This window comes from Hippocampus bargibanti, linkage group LG08 (genome assembly GCF_051943395.1).
Source record: "Hippocampus bargibanti isolate YZ-2025 linkage group LG08, ASM5194339v1, whole genome shotgun sequence".
Classification (NCBI taxonomy): Eukaryota; Metazoa; Chordata; class Actinopteri; order Syngnathiformes; family Syngnathidae; genus Hippocampus; species Hippocampus bargibanti.
In genome coordinates this window covers 14,061,277-14,074,243 of record NC_142741.1, presented here as the reverse complement: position 1 = coordinate 14,074,243, position 12,967 = coordinate 14,061,277, and the positions used below count along the sequence as shown (strand labels likewise).

The 12,967-nt window shown below is 45.4% G+C and overlaps 1 protein-coding gene across 2 annotated transcripts; it reads left to right on the top strand.

Moving 5' to 3' along the window:
• Positions 1–286: 286 nt before the first annotated feature.
• On the top strand, positions 287–9,491 carry etv5a (ETS variant transcription factor 5a). Of its 2 annotated transcripts, none has more exons than XM_089002850.1 (13): positions 287–427; positions 1,569–1,688; positions 1,822–1,903; positions 1,981–2,028; positions 2,322–2,372; positions 3,976–4,099; positions 4,180–4,485; positions 4,811–5,109; positions 6,512–6,574; positions 7,145–7,213; positions 7,450–7,619; positions 7,698–7,799; positions 7,914–9,491. In XM_089002850.1, the coding sequence occupies exons 2-13, from the start codon at positions 1,641–1,643 to the stop codon at positions 8,145–8,147; spliced, it is 1,596 nt and encodes a 531-aa protein (XP_088858976.1). In that variant the 5' UTR covers positions 287–427; positions 1,569–1,640; the 3' UTR covers positions 8,148–9,491. The 2 variants fall into 2 exon arrangements, with proteins under 2 accessions (XP_088858976.1, XP_088858975.1); XM_089002849.1 differs by having other exon boundaries at positions 7,698–7,805.
• Positions 9,492–12,967: the final 3,476 nt, after the last annotated feature.

Genomic DNA, 12,967 nt, shown 5'->3' with positions numbered 1-12,967 from the left:
GTGTGCGTGAAGTACAGTATTTTGCTCCTCTGAAGAACATTTTCACTGAGCTGGTCCTTTAAATCGACTTGGCCGTCGACAGTTGAAGGGGAAAATATGAATGAAATTCTGCCATTCATAAAAATGGGTCAGTGCAGTGCTCCAATTGGTTGAACCGGGGGGCGTTTATAATTCATGAATACCGTGTCCCAATTGGTTGCATTGGCTAACAGACACCTCCTTCTAGCCAATCGGCCAAGCCCAAGGGAAAAGCAACTGGATCCTTGAACGAAGAGCTCAGTCAAGTTTTGTTAGTGGAAAGGTTTGCATCAATCTGAGCGTGCGGTAACACCGCTAGCGACACTGGTTCGTCCTTCTTTTCTCCCCATTTTGTGGACATATCCACCACATTCACTTGCCAGAGAGGAACCAGACAAACCCAGTCGAGGTAAGCTTCATGTCTACTTTTCTGCACAGCGAGGAAGTTGTTTCTCAAAACGGGCAAACGTTTGAGGCGAACGAGTACAACGCCATTTTAGCAAAACCTTTTACTTTCTACAAGCGCTTTTTAAAAGTGCGTCGCGAATTAAGGAATCGCCATTTTTTTAAAGCGTGATTATGTCGGCTTGATAGTTTTGTTTTAGCCGAGTTTTTTTGTGAATTCGTCTTCGTTTTTTCTGTATGAATGAAGGAGCCAACGGTTCCCCTCCTGTGTGTTTCCACACGCATCGGGTGTCAAGTTTCACTTCATTGAGAAAAACAAGGTGACGAAGGGTGGAGGAAGGGCGAGGAGGAGTAAAGGGGGTGTTGGGTGACAATCCCACCACCACTCTTTCGTCTCGAAACCGAAAAGTTAACAAAAGTTTGTGTTGCACAATTTGAGCCGAGAAACATTAATCTTTTCACGACCACTTGTTTTTAACTCTTGTCAATGTCGTATGATACAATTTTCTCGACTTCACCATTTGAAAAACATCCTTCAATTGTAGTAGTAAAATAATCCAATCCGCAAATGAAGTTTACACCCGGTTTCAGGTATATAAGGTGTTGGGGCTTTATGAATTGTCAAAATGTGATTTATGCGACGTGAACATGGCGCCACACGAACACACACACTCATGTTCTAAGTGCTATCTGCTTGGCGTCTGCAGTAATTGCCTTCAGCTACGCTTTATTCGTCATCCATTAACGAGAGATAGCAGAGTGAGTCATATCTGTAGGCCCAGAGAGAGATGTAAGAATGGAGGCCACTGCTGCCTACTCCCTATTGTTTTACAAATACAACTTTTGATGTGTTGTTACTGATCTCTCATTCATATTGGTAATGGTGATGTTTCGTTCATGGGCTCTTCCATCATGGATAAACGAGAACCTTTCAAGATGTTTTACTCAAGATATGCAAGCTGATTATACAGCAGAGCTTTTGCCATCTCAGTCAATGAGCACAGTTTATGTAACTGCATTATGCATGTTTACGTTGTGCGACTTCCACTCGCCTGGCACGGCTCAAATCTCAAAGAGCCGCCTGTTTGTGGCAGCATGGCAATCACAGCAGATGGTTACATGTTTGTGTGGCTTTTGTCTTCCAGTAACCCACAGAGCACAGTTTCTTCTATACAACCCCCCTTCCCTACCCATCCCCAGGAAACCAGACACTGAACATGGACGGCTTCTACGACCAGCAGGTCCCGTTCATGGTCCCGCCCAATGTAAGTGGCACACGTCACAAGTATCGTATGTGGGACAACCCACAGTCCATCATTTGGCAGATAGATCCGCCTGTACTTTGATGTCATCGGACCGCCGTTAAAGTGCGCTTTCCCTTTATGCTCTCCATAACAGTCTCGTGCCGAGGAGCACAGCAGGGTCTTCAGTGACCGGAAGAGAAAGTTCGTGGACACAGAGCTCGCCCAAGACACAGAAGGTGTGTGGCTTTGGTTGCAATCAAGCCTAAAACCCATCAAGAGAATAATACTAATGTCTTTGTAATTTGATGAACAGAACTCTTCCAAGATCTCAGTCAGCTTCAGGATATCTGGATCGCAGAAGGTGAGTTTGACTTGCTTTATAATCCAGGAACCGTTGATGTTCCGGTGTTTAATTTCTTGGCAAATGCTGAGGTTCAGATTTTGGAGTGGAACATTAACTTGAGTGAGAACTCATTCTACGTTTTGGTGTTTTGCAACAAGGGGAAGGCGGCCAAAGTCCTGCCGCAACAGCCTGCTGACTTCAAAAGTTTTTTTTTTAATAGATGGCGATTGGTTGCGTTTTGAGTTTCTCCAACTTGTCCGTTCATGTTAATTTCTGCCATGATTGAACTTTTTGCCTTATTCCTCTCACAGCTCAGGTGCCAGATGACGAGCAGTTCGTCCCAGACTTCCAGTCGGATAGCTGTGAGTACTCCTTCATATGTTTGTTGCTCATGTCCCCTGACACTGCCTATACTCCCTCCTAATTGGGATGTTCTAAGCATTGCCACTTCAAGTCTCCCAGACCCACTCTTAGTTGCATAGAATGGTGTGCTTCTTTTACAGTATTTGGTCCCAAATTTCCTTGACCTAAAGTCTGGTTTACCCATTGTTTATTAAAATGTCTTAATCCCATCAAGGATAAACGTCATCCTTTGTCCTCAGACGTCCGCTTTTGGGGTTGTGTGCGCTCTCTTGTCCGCCTCTCCCTCTCAACCATTTTGAGTTTAATCAGCCGATTGGCATGGGGCATCACATGAGCCAGGCTCCTAATCTGATTTCACACTTTCCCGCACTCGGGCCTCACTGCCGGAACGGACCAGATTCCAGTGGATAAGGTGGTCGCCTGCCGCCTCCATCCTACTTTCCCAAATTGTGCGTGCGGGTGAGCACCCATGTCGTGAAAGGAAAGGTATCTTGCTGTTTGCGGCCAGGGTTCACTTTTGTCAACTGGGGAAACTGGGCCGCTTCGCAACCTTGTGGCATGAACCTGGAATCAAAAGTGTAGCATGGGAACATTCCTAGCTGTGATAGGAAAAGGGAGTAAGCACCGTTGCTTCTGTGCGAGTGTGAAATGAGTTGCTGACGGTATCTGCCGTTGCCAGGCTGCAGGCATTCTCTCCTGCACCTATTCAAGGCCAAATTGCGACATAAGCAATTACAATGAGACTGCAGTGGTGAATCACAGAGTTGATATCAAAGAAATGATAAAGTTCTCAACCCTGTAGACCCCCCCCCCCCCTGAAAAATCTAGTCCTCTTACACTTCCCAATCCACTTTGGACAATGGAGAGGCTCTTGAACCCTTGTCCAAGGAGCAGCAAATGGGAAATGTTTAGGATGCAAGGGTCCAGTTTGGACAAGACCTTTTTCCTTGCACTTCCTAGTTTAGGTGTGATTGGTAGAATGACAAAAGCGACGGATGACTTCTCCATACAGAATGTAATTAGGGCATGAAAAAGTCTACCATAGTGCCGTCAACCATTTTGTACCGTTTGAATGCAAACGAAAATCTTTTCTCCGCCATTAGACTTGTGAGTGTGCACACACACGGAACCGTGTGTTTGTTGTTTGCTTGGCCGCAGTCCATCAACGCCCTCGTCATCTGACGCCCTCTCCTCTCCGGGATCTAGTTTCTTCCAGACCATTATGCGGCGCCCTGGTAACTGCAGCTGGTATGCTGGTCTAATGGTTACAGCAGCAGCCAGGGAAGAAAATCATTCACCGCCATTAGATTGCAGCAACACTGATTCATGGGTATTGGGATTGAGTGTGTCCTAATGGGAATCAAATGTGAAGTTTAATGGGTTTGATGCATCTCGTGCAGCTATAAAAACAGTAGGTCGTGTATGGATGAATAACTGCTGAGTGGGTCTGGACAGTTGCGGCAATACTTTGAAACATTGTCCATATGATGTGCTAAATAAGATTAAAAGAAACTGTTGCGCTTCTTCTGATGACTTCAATTACGTTGGTGGTATCTGGCCTTTATCAGATGTGGTCATTTATGTCGTCTCTCTGCTGTCCAGTGATGTTTCATGGACCACGAGCGAGCAAGATCAAACGCGAGCTGACTCCCTCCAAAGAGCTGTCCCCGTGCCACCAGGACAGGAGTTCCATTCCCTACGCAGAGAAGTGCCTTTACAGCGACAGGTACAAGACGATAACTACAAATGTTTTAAGAAAGAATAAGACCAATTCCTCTCTAATTGATGTTTCCCTTTCGACCTCAGTGCCTGCGACAGACAGTCCACTTCTGGCTTCAAACCCTTAACCCCTCCCTCCACGCCAGTGTCTCCGTGTGGGTCCACTAGCACTGCTGGAGCAAGGCCCAATAACGAAGCTACACCACCCCCTCGTACCGGTGTAGCCAACCTGAACCCTGGACCACGGCCGCTGCATGTCCCACAGCAGCAACAGCCACTCACGCAGAGTGCAGGGCCACAAAACCAGACGTCGCTGCCGGTTCACAGGCCGCCATTTGCCGTGCCGTGTGCGTTAGTCGGCCAAGATGCCAATAACTTTACACCGGAGCACCGGTAAGCACTGCCAATAATCTTCTAATTGACCGATAATCAGACCTTGGCTCCTCATATGTTGTTGTTTGACTTAGTATCTGTCTTTTTGTAAGCGGTAATGCAAATTTCGCACTCTTGGAAAACATATTTCTAAAGTCGGTTCCGATCCATCCGATAACTGCCATCTGTCAGTAGTTGCCAGTCACTGCTTGTTGTGTCCTTGCACATTGCACAAGACACCTTGACCATTACGATTTCTTTACAAAGGGCATTTACCTCCAAGTGTACGTCTGACTTTAATGTGTTTTTCATTAAAGGTTTAATGTAACTTTCTGCTCATCTTTAGGTTTCAGAGGCAGATGTCAGAGCCATCTCTACCTTTTCACCCATCAGAGAGTCAAGGGCGGCCCCACTTCCTGCCCCAGCTGGCCAATGTCAACGGTCGGCCGCATGAGGGCCGGCCCATGTACCACCGGCAACTGTCCGAACCCCTGGTAGCCGTACAGCCGCATGGCTTTAAACAAGAACTCATTGACCCCAGATACGCTGAGCAGGGCGTTCCGAGTGCCTGCCCGCCGCCACACCAGGCGGCGTTCCACTCGATGGCCATCAAGCAGGAGCCCCGTGATTTTTGCTTCGATACCGGTGAGCGATGCTTTATAATTTGTCTTTTGGGCCAGGTAATCCAAAGCCAACTCAGGGTTAGGAATGTGCCTGGCCATGTTTGTTCAGACTGCTGACACATGAATGCAAGTTTTAGCATGGAATGGTGGCATGGGTGCATAGGTATTCCCTTTCACACTGGCACTTTTCACTGAGGACTGAGTCTAATCTGGTCAATCCTCCCGAGTCGTGCCAGTAAAGTAAAAGTGGGTCTTTTAGCTCAGCTTAAGCCTCCAAGGGCAAAAAGTAAATGGGTCATCCAGCCAGGTGGCAAGAAGCTCCTCAATGAGCCTACCTGGAATAGACCGAGGCCAGAGTCCTTAGAGGATTTAATGGTCCACAAGGTACGACGAGTTGCTCAAAAAAATAATAACAAAACTTAATGTCTCCGCTTAATGGTGCATGAAGGAGCCAAACATTAGTCAGCCTACCTTCTGGGGGTGTGGGGAAGCCTGTGAGTCTCAATGAAAGCGATTCACTGTTTGGTCACATGGTATAAATCAAACAAGCGCCTGACTGTTGTCCTTCTAACACCCACACACCCAGCTGTTACGCTCTGCAGCATCAACATCCTCTTTTGCTGAAATCCTCAAACTTTACTGGAGAGGGGAAAAAAACGTCACAAACTCCTTTTCTGCACAGTGAATGACCGGCTGGACTGGCAGTGATGTAATAACAAATCCTCTTAGCTTCTTATGGCCTTTAAAAATCTACGTCACACAGGGCTATCAACCCGAGATGGGCAGAAGATGTCCATGTTGGGGATATAGGCATGGACCATTTTTTTTTAACCAGAAATTAAAACAGACATTCATTGTATATGACTTTTGCTACACGAACTTCCTTTGGAGTACATATAGTCTTGCTTACTGTTGATTTCTGTCAATCTTATCATTTGATGGGACACAGAAAATTACGTCACGATTGGTATGCCGAGACAGGCGGAAGCCTGGCCCCTCAGCCCCAGGGGGACGGCCGCCTGTAACTTGATTATCATTGAGATTTAACACAGCAGCCACATCACTAATCCAGTTTTAAGGCTTTGTGGGCGTGCGAGGGCTGGAATGGGTTGTGCGGTGCTACCCGGATCTAGGTTTTTAGTCAATTCTGAGATATGTGAGCGTAGGCGGGTGGCAATTGATGTTGCGGTTTCATGTAACCGGTAGCAGCAACTGATCCAGCCGTTCATCATTTGTGGTGTGGACCAACACAAAGCCAATCACGCAAATCAAAGATGCTATTTTAAAACTGTATCTTGATGCGCAAAGACCAAATATATCTATCAGCTGTGAGGGGGATTAATTGATGTGGTGCACGTCTGAGATGACCAAAAGCTGTGTTGTCTCTGGTCTAAAATTATACACCCACCGTCTTTGTTTTGCAGAGGTGCCCAACTGCCACTCATCCTTTGGGACAGCGGGGAGCTACTACCAAAATAACCGTGAAAGTAAGTTGTTGTTTTTCTTTTTCTCGGGAGTTTGAAGTGTTTGGTACATGAGGTATTACTCTCCCCTGAGCCGTGCGGAGCTTATTGAGCCGTGGTGGGATCAAGCTCGCATGAACGAGTGGAGGTCAGTGGAATTTTAAGTGACCGGTCAAGGGGAAGTGGATACTGTTAAAGTCATTATTAATGAAGCAGGAATCAAGTAAAAACGAAAAGATTCTTTAATTTGGGGAAGGCACAAATTGTGACTGCCCACCCTGAGGGGCAGGTAGGGGGGAAAAAGCCAAGAGTAAAAAAGAGAGATGGGGCGTGTTGGGAGAGCTTTTATAAAAATGGACAGGATGTGACGTCATGTAAAGACAGATAGGATGTGACGTCATGTAAAGGCGGGCAGGATGTGACATGACAGGAAGTCCAAGAAAAACAAAATGATGAAAAGGAAATAGAAAAGATGTTTAAAATGTGTTTGTATAGCGAATTGCCCTTAACATCTCGCCCATGCACTGCACTCTGCTTTGGATTGCTCTATGTTTTCTAGTCACAATATACTAAGAATAAACTTTTTAACTTCAGGCTTCTCCTTTGGCCGAGATGCTCACCTGTATTTTGACGATGCCTGCGTTGTCCCTGAAAGATTGGAAGGTGAGATTTTCAAGGGCAGGGGGTGGCTGACGCTGGACATGATTTATTGCTCAACTTTAAAAAAAATATTTTACTCTTCCATGATGTGCAATGAATAGTGACTCAACTTCACACCGGACATGTGGCAGGAATGTCTCACCACACTGTGACCATGAAGTGCTGAACTGAGCGTCTTGTTTTATTGTCACCCCCTCACCCCTACCATCGTCTCAATATTACCCCTCTCCTTCATGCAGGTAAAGTGAAGCAGGAGCCCTCCATCTACCGAGACGGACCCCCGTACCAGCGCCGCGGCTCCCTGCAACTCTGGCAGTTCCTTGTCACTTTGCTTGACGACCCGGCCAACGGACACTTTATCGCCTGGACAGGTCGAGGAATGGAGTTCAAGCTCATTGAGCCTGAGGAAGTAAGTGGCTTGGCTGCAGCTGCATTTGCATCTTTGATACCACCGATGAGTTTGTAACCTACAGACCCTCCTCTTAAGGTGGCTCGCCGCTGGGGAATTCAGAAGAACAGGCCGGCCATGAATTACGACAAGCTGAGTCGCTCTCTGCGTTACTACTACGAGAAGGGCATCATGCAGAAGGTAAAGGCACGTTACCCCTTTGTTTTCTTCCACCCTTCACAATAGAACGTGTCCACATTGTGGATTTGCGTTCAAATGGATGTCAAATGTTTTCTATTCAATTGCTGTGCTCAGGTGGCTGGTGAGCGGTATGTGTACAAGTTTGTGTGCGACCCTGAGGCCCTCTTCTCCATGGCCTTCCCTGACAACCAAAGGCCAAACCTGAAAGCTGACCCAGACAGCCTGCCAGGCCTTGATGACGACACTGTGCCCCTCACCCACTACGAGGAGAACGCTCCCTACCTGTTGGACAGCGCAGATCATTGTGTTGCTGGCTTGCCCTTCGCTGACAGTTGCAGCAGCTACTGAACCACCACACAAGAAGGAAAAAAAAACACTTCCCCCAACTCTCATGATGCTTTCAAATCCAGATGTGCATCTGCAGGGCGGCTCGTTGAGACCGTTGTGGATCTCCTTCTTTGCTGATTCATGGTTAAAAAGTGTACTACATCAGACAAGTGTTAAAGGTGTGACAAACTGGAGGGGGACATGAGACCGGTGAACTGAAAATCTAGCTCCTTTGGAGTAGAAATCAATGCAAGGTCTCAAGACCTCCATCATTTCACCTTGAGCGTGGGATGACAAGAGCAGAGTTTGTGATTTTTTTGTTTGGACAATCTGACTTTCCTATACAATCAAGAGTAATCTAAAATATAACAAGACAAAGCCCAGTACTGTTTAAGAGATGCCGATTCCAAATGCTCCCTGTTTTATGCTTCTGCACCTGAGTTAAAACATGAGTAAAAGGGCTGCAAACTGCATACATATATTGTCCAAAATCCTATTTTGATCAGTTCTATAGATATGCGTTTTTTTTAATTGGCACATTTTTGGACTTTAAATATTTTAGGCTAGTTGGTTGGGCTCCTCTCTTATGTAAATGTGTTCGTAAGTTGCCATAACCATGTAAGAGATTGTATCTGCTACCACCCCTTTGAAGACTGCAAACCTTGGTACAAGTCAGTGCTGTATTGTTCAATTTTCGAACTAATTAGCACTTGTCTACAAAAAGGGATGCATATGCAAGTACATAATTCTCCTGCAGAGATCTTTTTATAAATTTGTTAGCTTTTGCTCATTTTTTTTAACGTTGCGATCTCCGCTGTGGTCAACCGACTCCTGATGCGCAAGGTTGGAGTATGAATTGTGGATGGCATGTAGAGGATAAAATAAAAAAAAAATCAACATGTTCAATGAGATGACAACAAAGGTGACCTTTGTATGACATAAACGGCCAAGACTGCATCCACCAACACACCACTTTTGTGTGTTTGGATGAAAATTTGTATGTTTCTGTACTTTATTTGGAATGAGGGCGACAGTCAAACTCATATAAAGTATATATTTTTGCTATAAGCCTGCAGTCAAGTTTTTTTAATGTGTCCTCTATGTAGTTCTGGTTATGGCATTTTTTGTAAATAAAACAATAAAATACCTTGAAGACCTTGACTGCAGGCTGATCGGTATGACCAGATGTTTTCAAGAGGCGTGGAAAAGGCCAGAGTTCCGGCTCATGCCACATTACGGGATGCACAGGGACAGGCCGTGCTTGGATAGCCTTCTGTTGCCCCCCGCCCCATCTGACATTGTGTTCCTTACACAGCTGAGTTTGTTATCATGTGTACTGGGTCAAATAAACACTATGCTTCACTGGTTGCTGTTCTGGTGCATTTCTTTATGATCTTAAGAACACCCCCCCCCCCGCTCTGCATTATTGCTGGAAGTCTGACCTGCCTGTTATGAGTCATGCTTTTCTTTTAGATCCATTGTCTAATTATCCCCTACTCTCCTTGAGAAACATGTGACAAAATGTGTCGGTGGTATTTTATTTCAAACAAATGTTTAAGCTGTCTGGCATTTACATTTCAAAAATAGATATTGCTATTTTCGCCCTTTGCCACATTATTCATCTCTGAATAATGTAATTCATGGTTGGATGGGGAATTATGTTGCTGAAGTATTAGTCGTTGGTATTTGATGGAACTGGTGTTTTGCAAAGAAGAAACTTCTTGAGCTTGAAGTAATTGTTTCGAAGTTTTGGTAGCTTGCTGTCATGCTGATAGGGAATAGACAGAATAGAAGTTATCATATTTAAAAGTTTCATGTTATATGCTAAGTGAACATGTGTGACTCAAGTACACAATAGGCCCACAGTAAAGGCGCAGATGGCGACAGTCAATCTAAGTGAAACAGACCCAGCCCAGTTAAACTGTCATCTTCATCTAGGAGATCTGGCCTTGGACAGAATATAGGACTTGGGAAACTCCTTCGTCACAGGAGGACTTGAAACTCCCTCACAGGAAGAGCTCATTAGCCAGGTTACAAATTTATCAGTTCATGGAAAAGAACCAATTAAAATATCTATGTTTTATTGCTTATAGCTGTTGGGGCTTAGAACGTCAGGGGTGTGGTATTCTAATCAAGAAAACTATGTTTTACTAATGTATCACTTTAATTTGCATATACTCTCAATAAATACCTTCGTAGAGGGCTGCGGAATTTGGCTTTGGAAATGACTGTGTCCCCTGCCGGCAGTAAAAGACAAGCTTCCTGTGTTTGAGCTTTCTCCACAGTGTCCGATCAAACATCTCTGACACATGCTTTGACAATTATTGCTACGGCAAAACAATGAAAACATTTCTTCAGCCATTATCTGTACTTCTTTGAAGGTGTCGGACGTTTCGCCTCTCACCCAAGAGGCTTCGTCAGCGAACTAACTTGGTAGCTCTGGCCCTATATATATATATATATATATATATATATATATATATATATAGCCAGTTGTAGACCATAATCAGTCAGGACAATCGAGGTAATCAGTGTAGCCTCAGGAAATACAGTGAGACCTTGGCTTACAAACTTAACAGTGTGTAAGGCGAAAAGTGTGTATCCCAAAAAAATGTCCCATAGGAAACTATTAAAATGAGAATAATCCGTTCCCAGGTCTCCATAAAATATAATTTTTAACTCAACAACAACTCAACTACACACAACATAAGGTTTGTTGTGTAGTTTTAAGGCTTATTCTATTATATGTATAATAAATGTGTTATTGTATTGTAATGAAAGAAATACACTGCACTGTATAATAAAGTCACTTTATTTACATTTGTGATGGTCGTTGATGGCTCTTAATTGACAACTGTTGCTTTCTGACTTGTAAGATCTTATGAAACTGAGGCATCACATTATCATTCATCATGTTGATGATTCTCATAGCCTTTTCTGGATGGAACTGTTCAATAAAAGCCCACACATCAACTCCTGAATGTCCTGCTTCTGCTTGTCCTCTTGAAGGCAAATCAAACTCTCTGTGTTAAGGACCTCAGTATGGTCAGCAACAAGCTCCTCGGTGTCATCTGCATCCACTTCGAGTCCCGTAGGTGCTGGCAGAGACTTTATTACAACAAAAGCCGCGAGTCCGATGATTCCATGGACGCGGAATAAAACGCGACAAAAGAAGGCGGGTGGGACGATCTGTCCAGCCTGTCAAGCTAGGCAAAATAAAATGGCACACTCGAGATCGGAAACCGGAAAGCAACAAACTTACGCGATCGCGGCTAACAATCAACTTGGGCAAAGCAAACTCTTGGACTTGCCAGCACAAGACACAGCGAGGCGTGATAATCATGTCACTGGTGAGGTGACAGTGACTCGTTGAAATGAAATGAAATTGAAGTGTCTTCTTTAGCTGGCGGAGGTCGCGAGTGGCGGCCCCGCCCCAGCTGTCAACTCGCACGTGACAATTTCGGTGTCATTAGTCACGTGAAAGCATCAACTAAATAACACCTTTGTGTAAAGCTTCTAGGCAAAGGATGGTAGCAATGGTGGACGGTACCGGGCTCTTTATTTGTAAAATGGTCGTAGAAAGTTACTCTCAGGGAAGTGACACACAGCGTGAAAGAAGCCTCAGGCTGAGATTCACATGCAGCTGCGGTGACGCCAAAAACGCACACCTCGTTTGTGTTTCTCAATGATCTCCTTCTTCTCCTCGACAGTGATTTTGTTTTCTGTCTTCTTCTGCTGAACACGAGACTGTAGTGTTTTTTTTTCGGTCCCATAATAGTAAAATTATCTGCAAAAAGCTCCTTGGAGGCGATCGACGTGTGAATTCAGAGAGAGGGGGTGTGGAAAGGTGCGCCGGCTGGAGCGCTGTTCGGTCGTGTGCTTCCGCCAAAGATCCGAAGATCCCTCCGGCAGATACGATGATCACTCCGCCAGCCGTGGTGGGTGTATATCGCGAAAAGTAGTGCGTATTCCAAGGTTTAATTTTCATAAATTTGACGTTCGTAAACCGAAAAGTTCGTAAGGTAATGTGTTCGTAAGCTGAGGTCTCACTGTAGTGCCTTGCTCCCCCCAACCTTAGAGCAGGGACCTATCAGAGCAGAGGTCTGGCACCGCCACCTCTGAACAGTAGGGATATATATATATATATATATATATATCGCATCTCGTCCATGCGATACGATACAACGAGATGCGATAGTCCTAAGAAGCCAGCTCAATGGCAAGAACAAGACCCGGGCAATAAACAGCTATGCCCTGCCAGTGATGAGATACCCTGCAGGAATAATAAGGTGGCCAAATGAAGAGATTCAGACCACGGATGTAAAGACCCGAAAACTCCTCACCATGCATGGAGGGTTCCAACCCAAATCCAGACTGTACACAAGCCGTAAGGAAGGAGGCCGGGGACTAGTGAGTGTGAGAGCCACTGTCCTTGATGAAACATCCAAGCTCAATGAATACATTAAAGAGAAGGCTCCAATGGATGATGTACTCAAATAATGTCTCAGACAATGGGGAGCAGAGGATGAGGTGCTGGAAGAGGGACAATCATGGGAGGAGAAGCCCCTCTATGGGATGTACCACCGAACCATAACTGAAGTGGCTGATCTGAAGAAGTCCTATCAGTGGCTAGAGAGGGCTGGCCTAAAGGACAGCACAGAGGCACTCATCCTGGCTGCTCAAGAGCAGGCCCTGAACACCAGAGCCATAGAGGCACGGATATACCACACCAGGAGAGACCCAAGGTGTAGGTTGTGCAAAGAGGCACCTGAGGCAATCCAACACATAACTGCAGGGTGTAAGATGCTGGCAGGGAAAGCCTACATGGAGCGCCATATCCA

Excerpts from the sequence above, each read along its gene's own strand:
- etv5a (XM_089002849.1), top strand. The coding sequence starts at position 1,641 with ATGGACGGCTTCTACGACCAGCAGGTCCCGTTCATGGTCCCGCCCAAT. Across the intron at positions 1,689-1,821 it reads CGTTCATGGTCCCGCCCAAT|TCTCGTGCCGAGGAGCACAG; the intron begins GTAAGTGGCACA and ends TCTCCATAACAG. Across the intron at positions 6,575-7,144 it reads CTACCAAAATAACCGTGAAA|GCTTCTCCTTTGGCCGAGAT; the intron begins GTAAGTTGTTGT and ends TTTTAACTTCAG.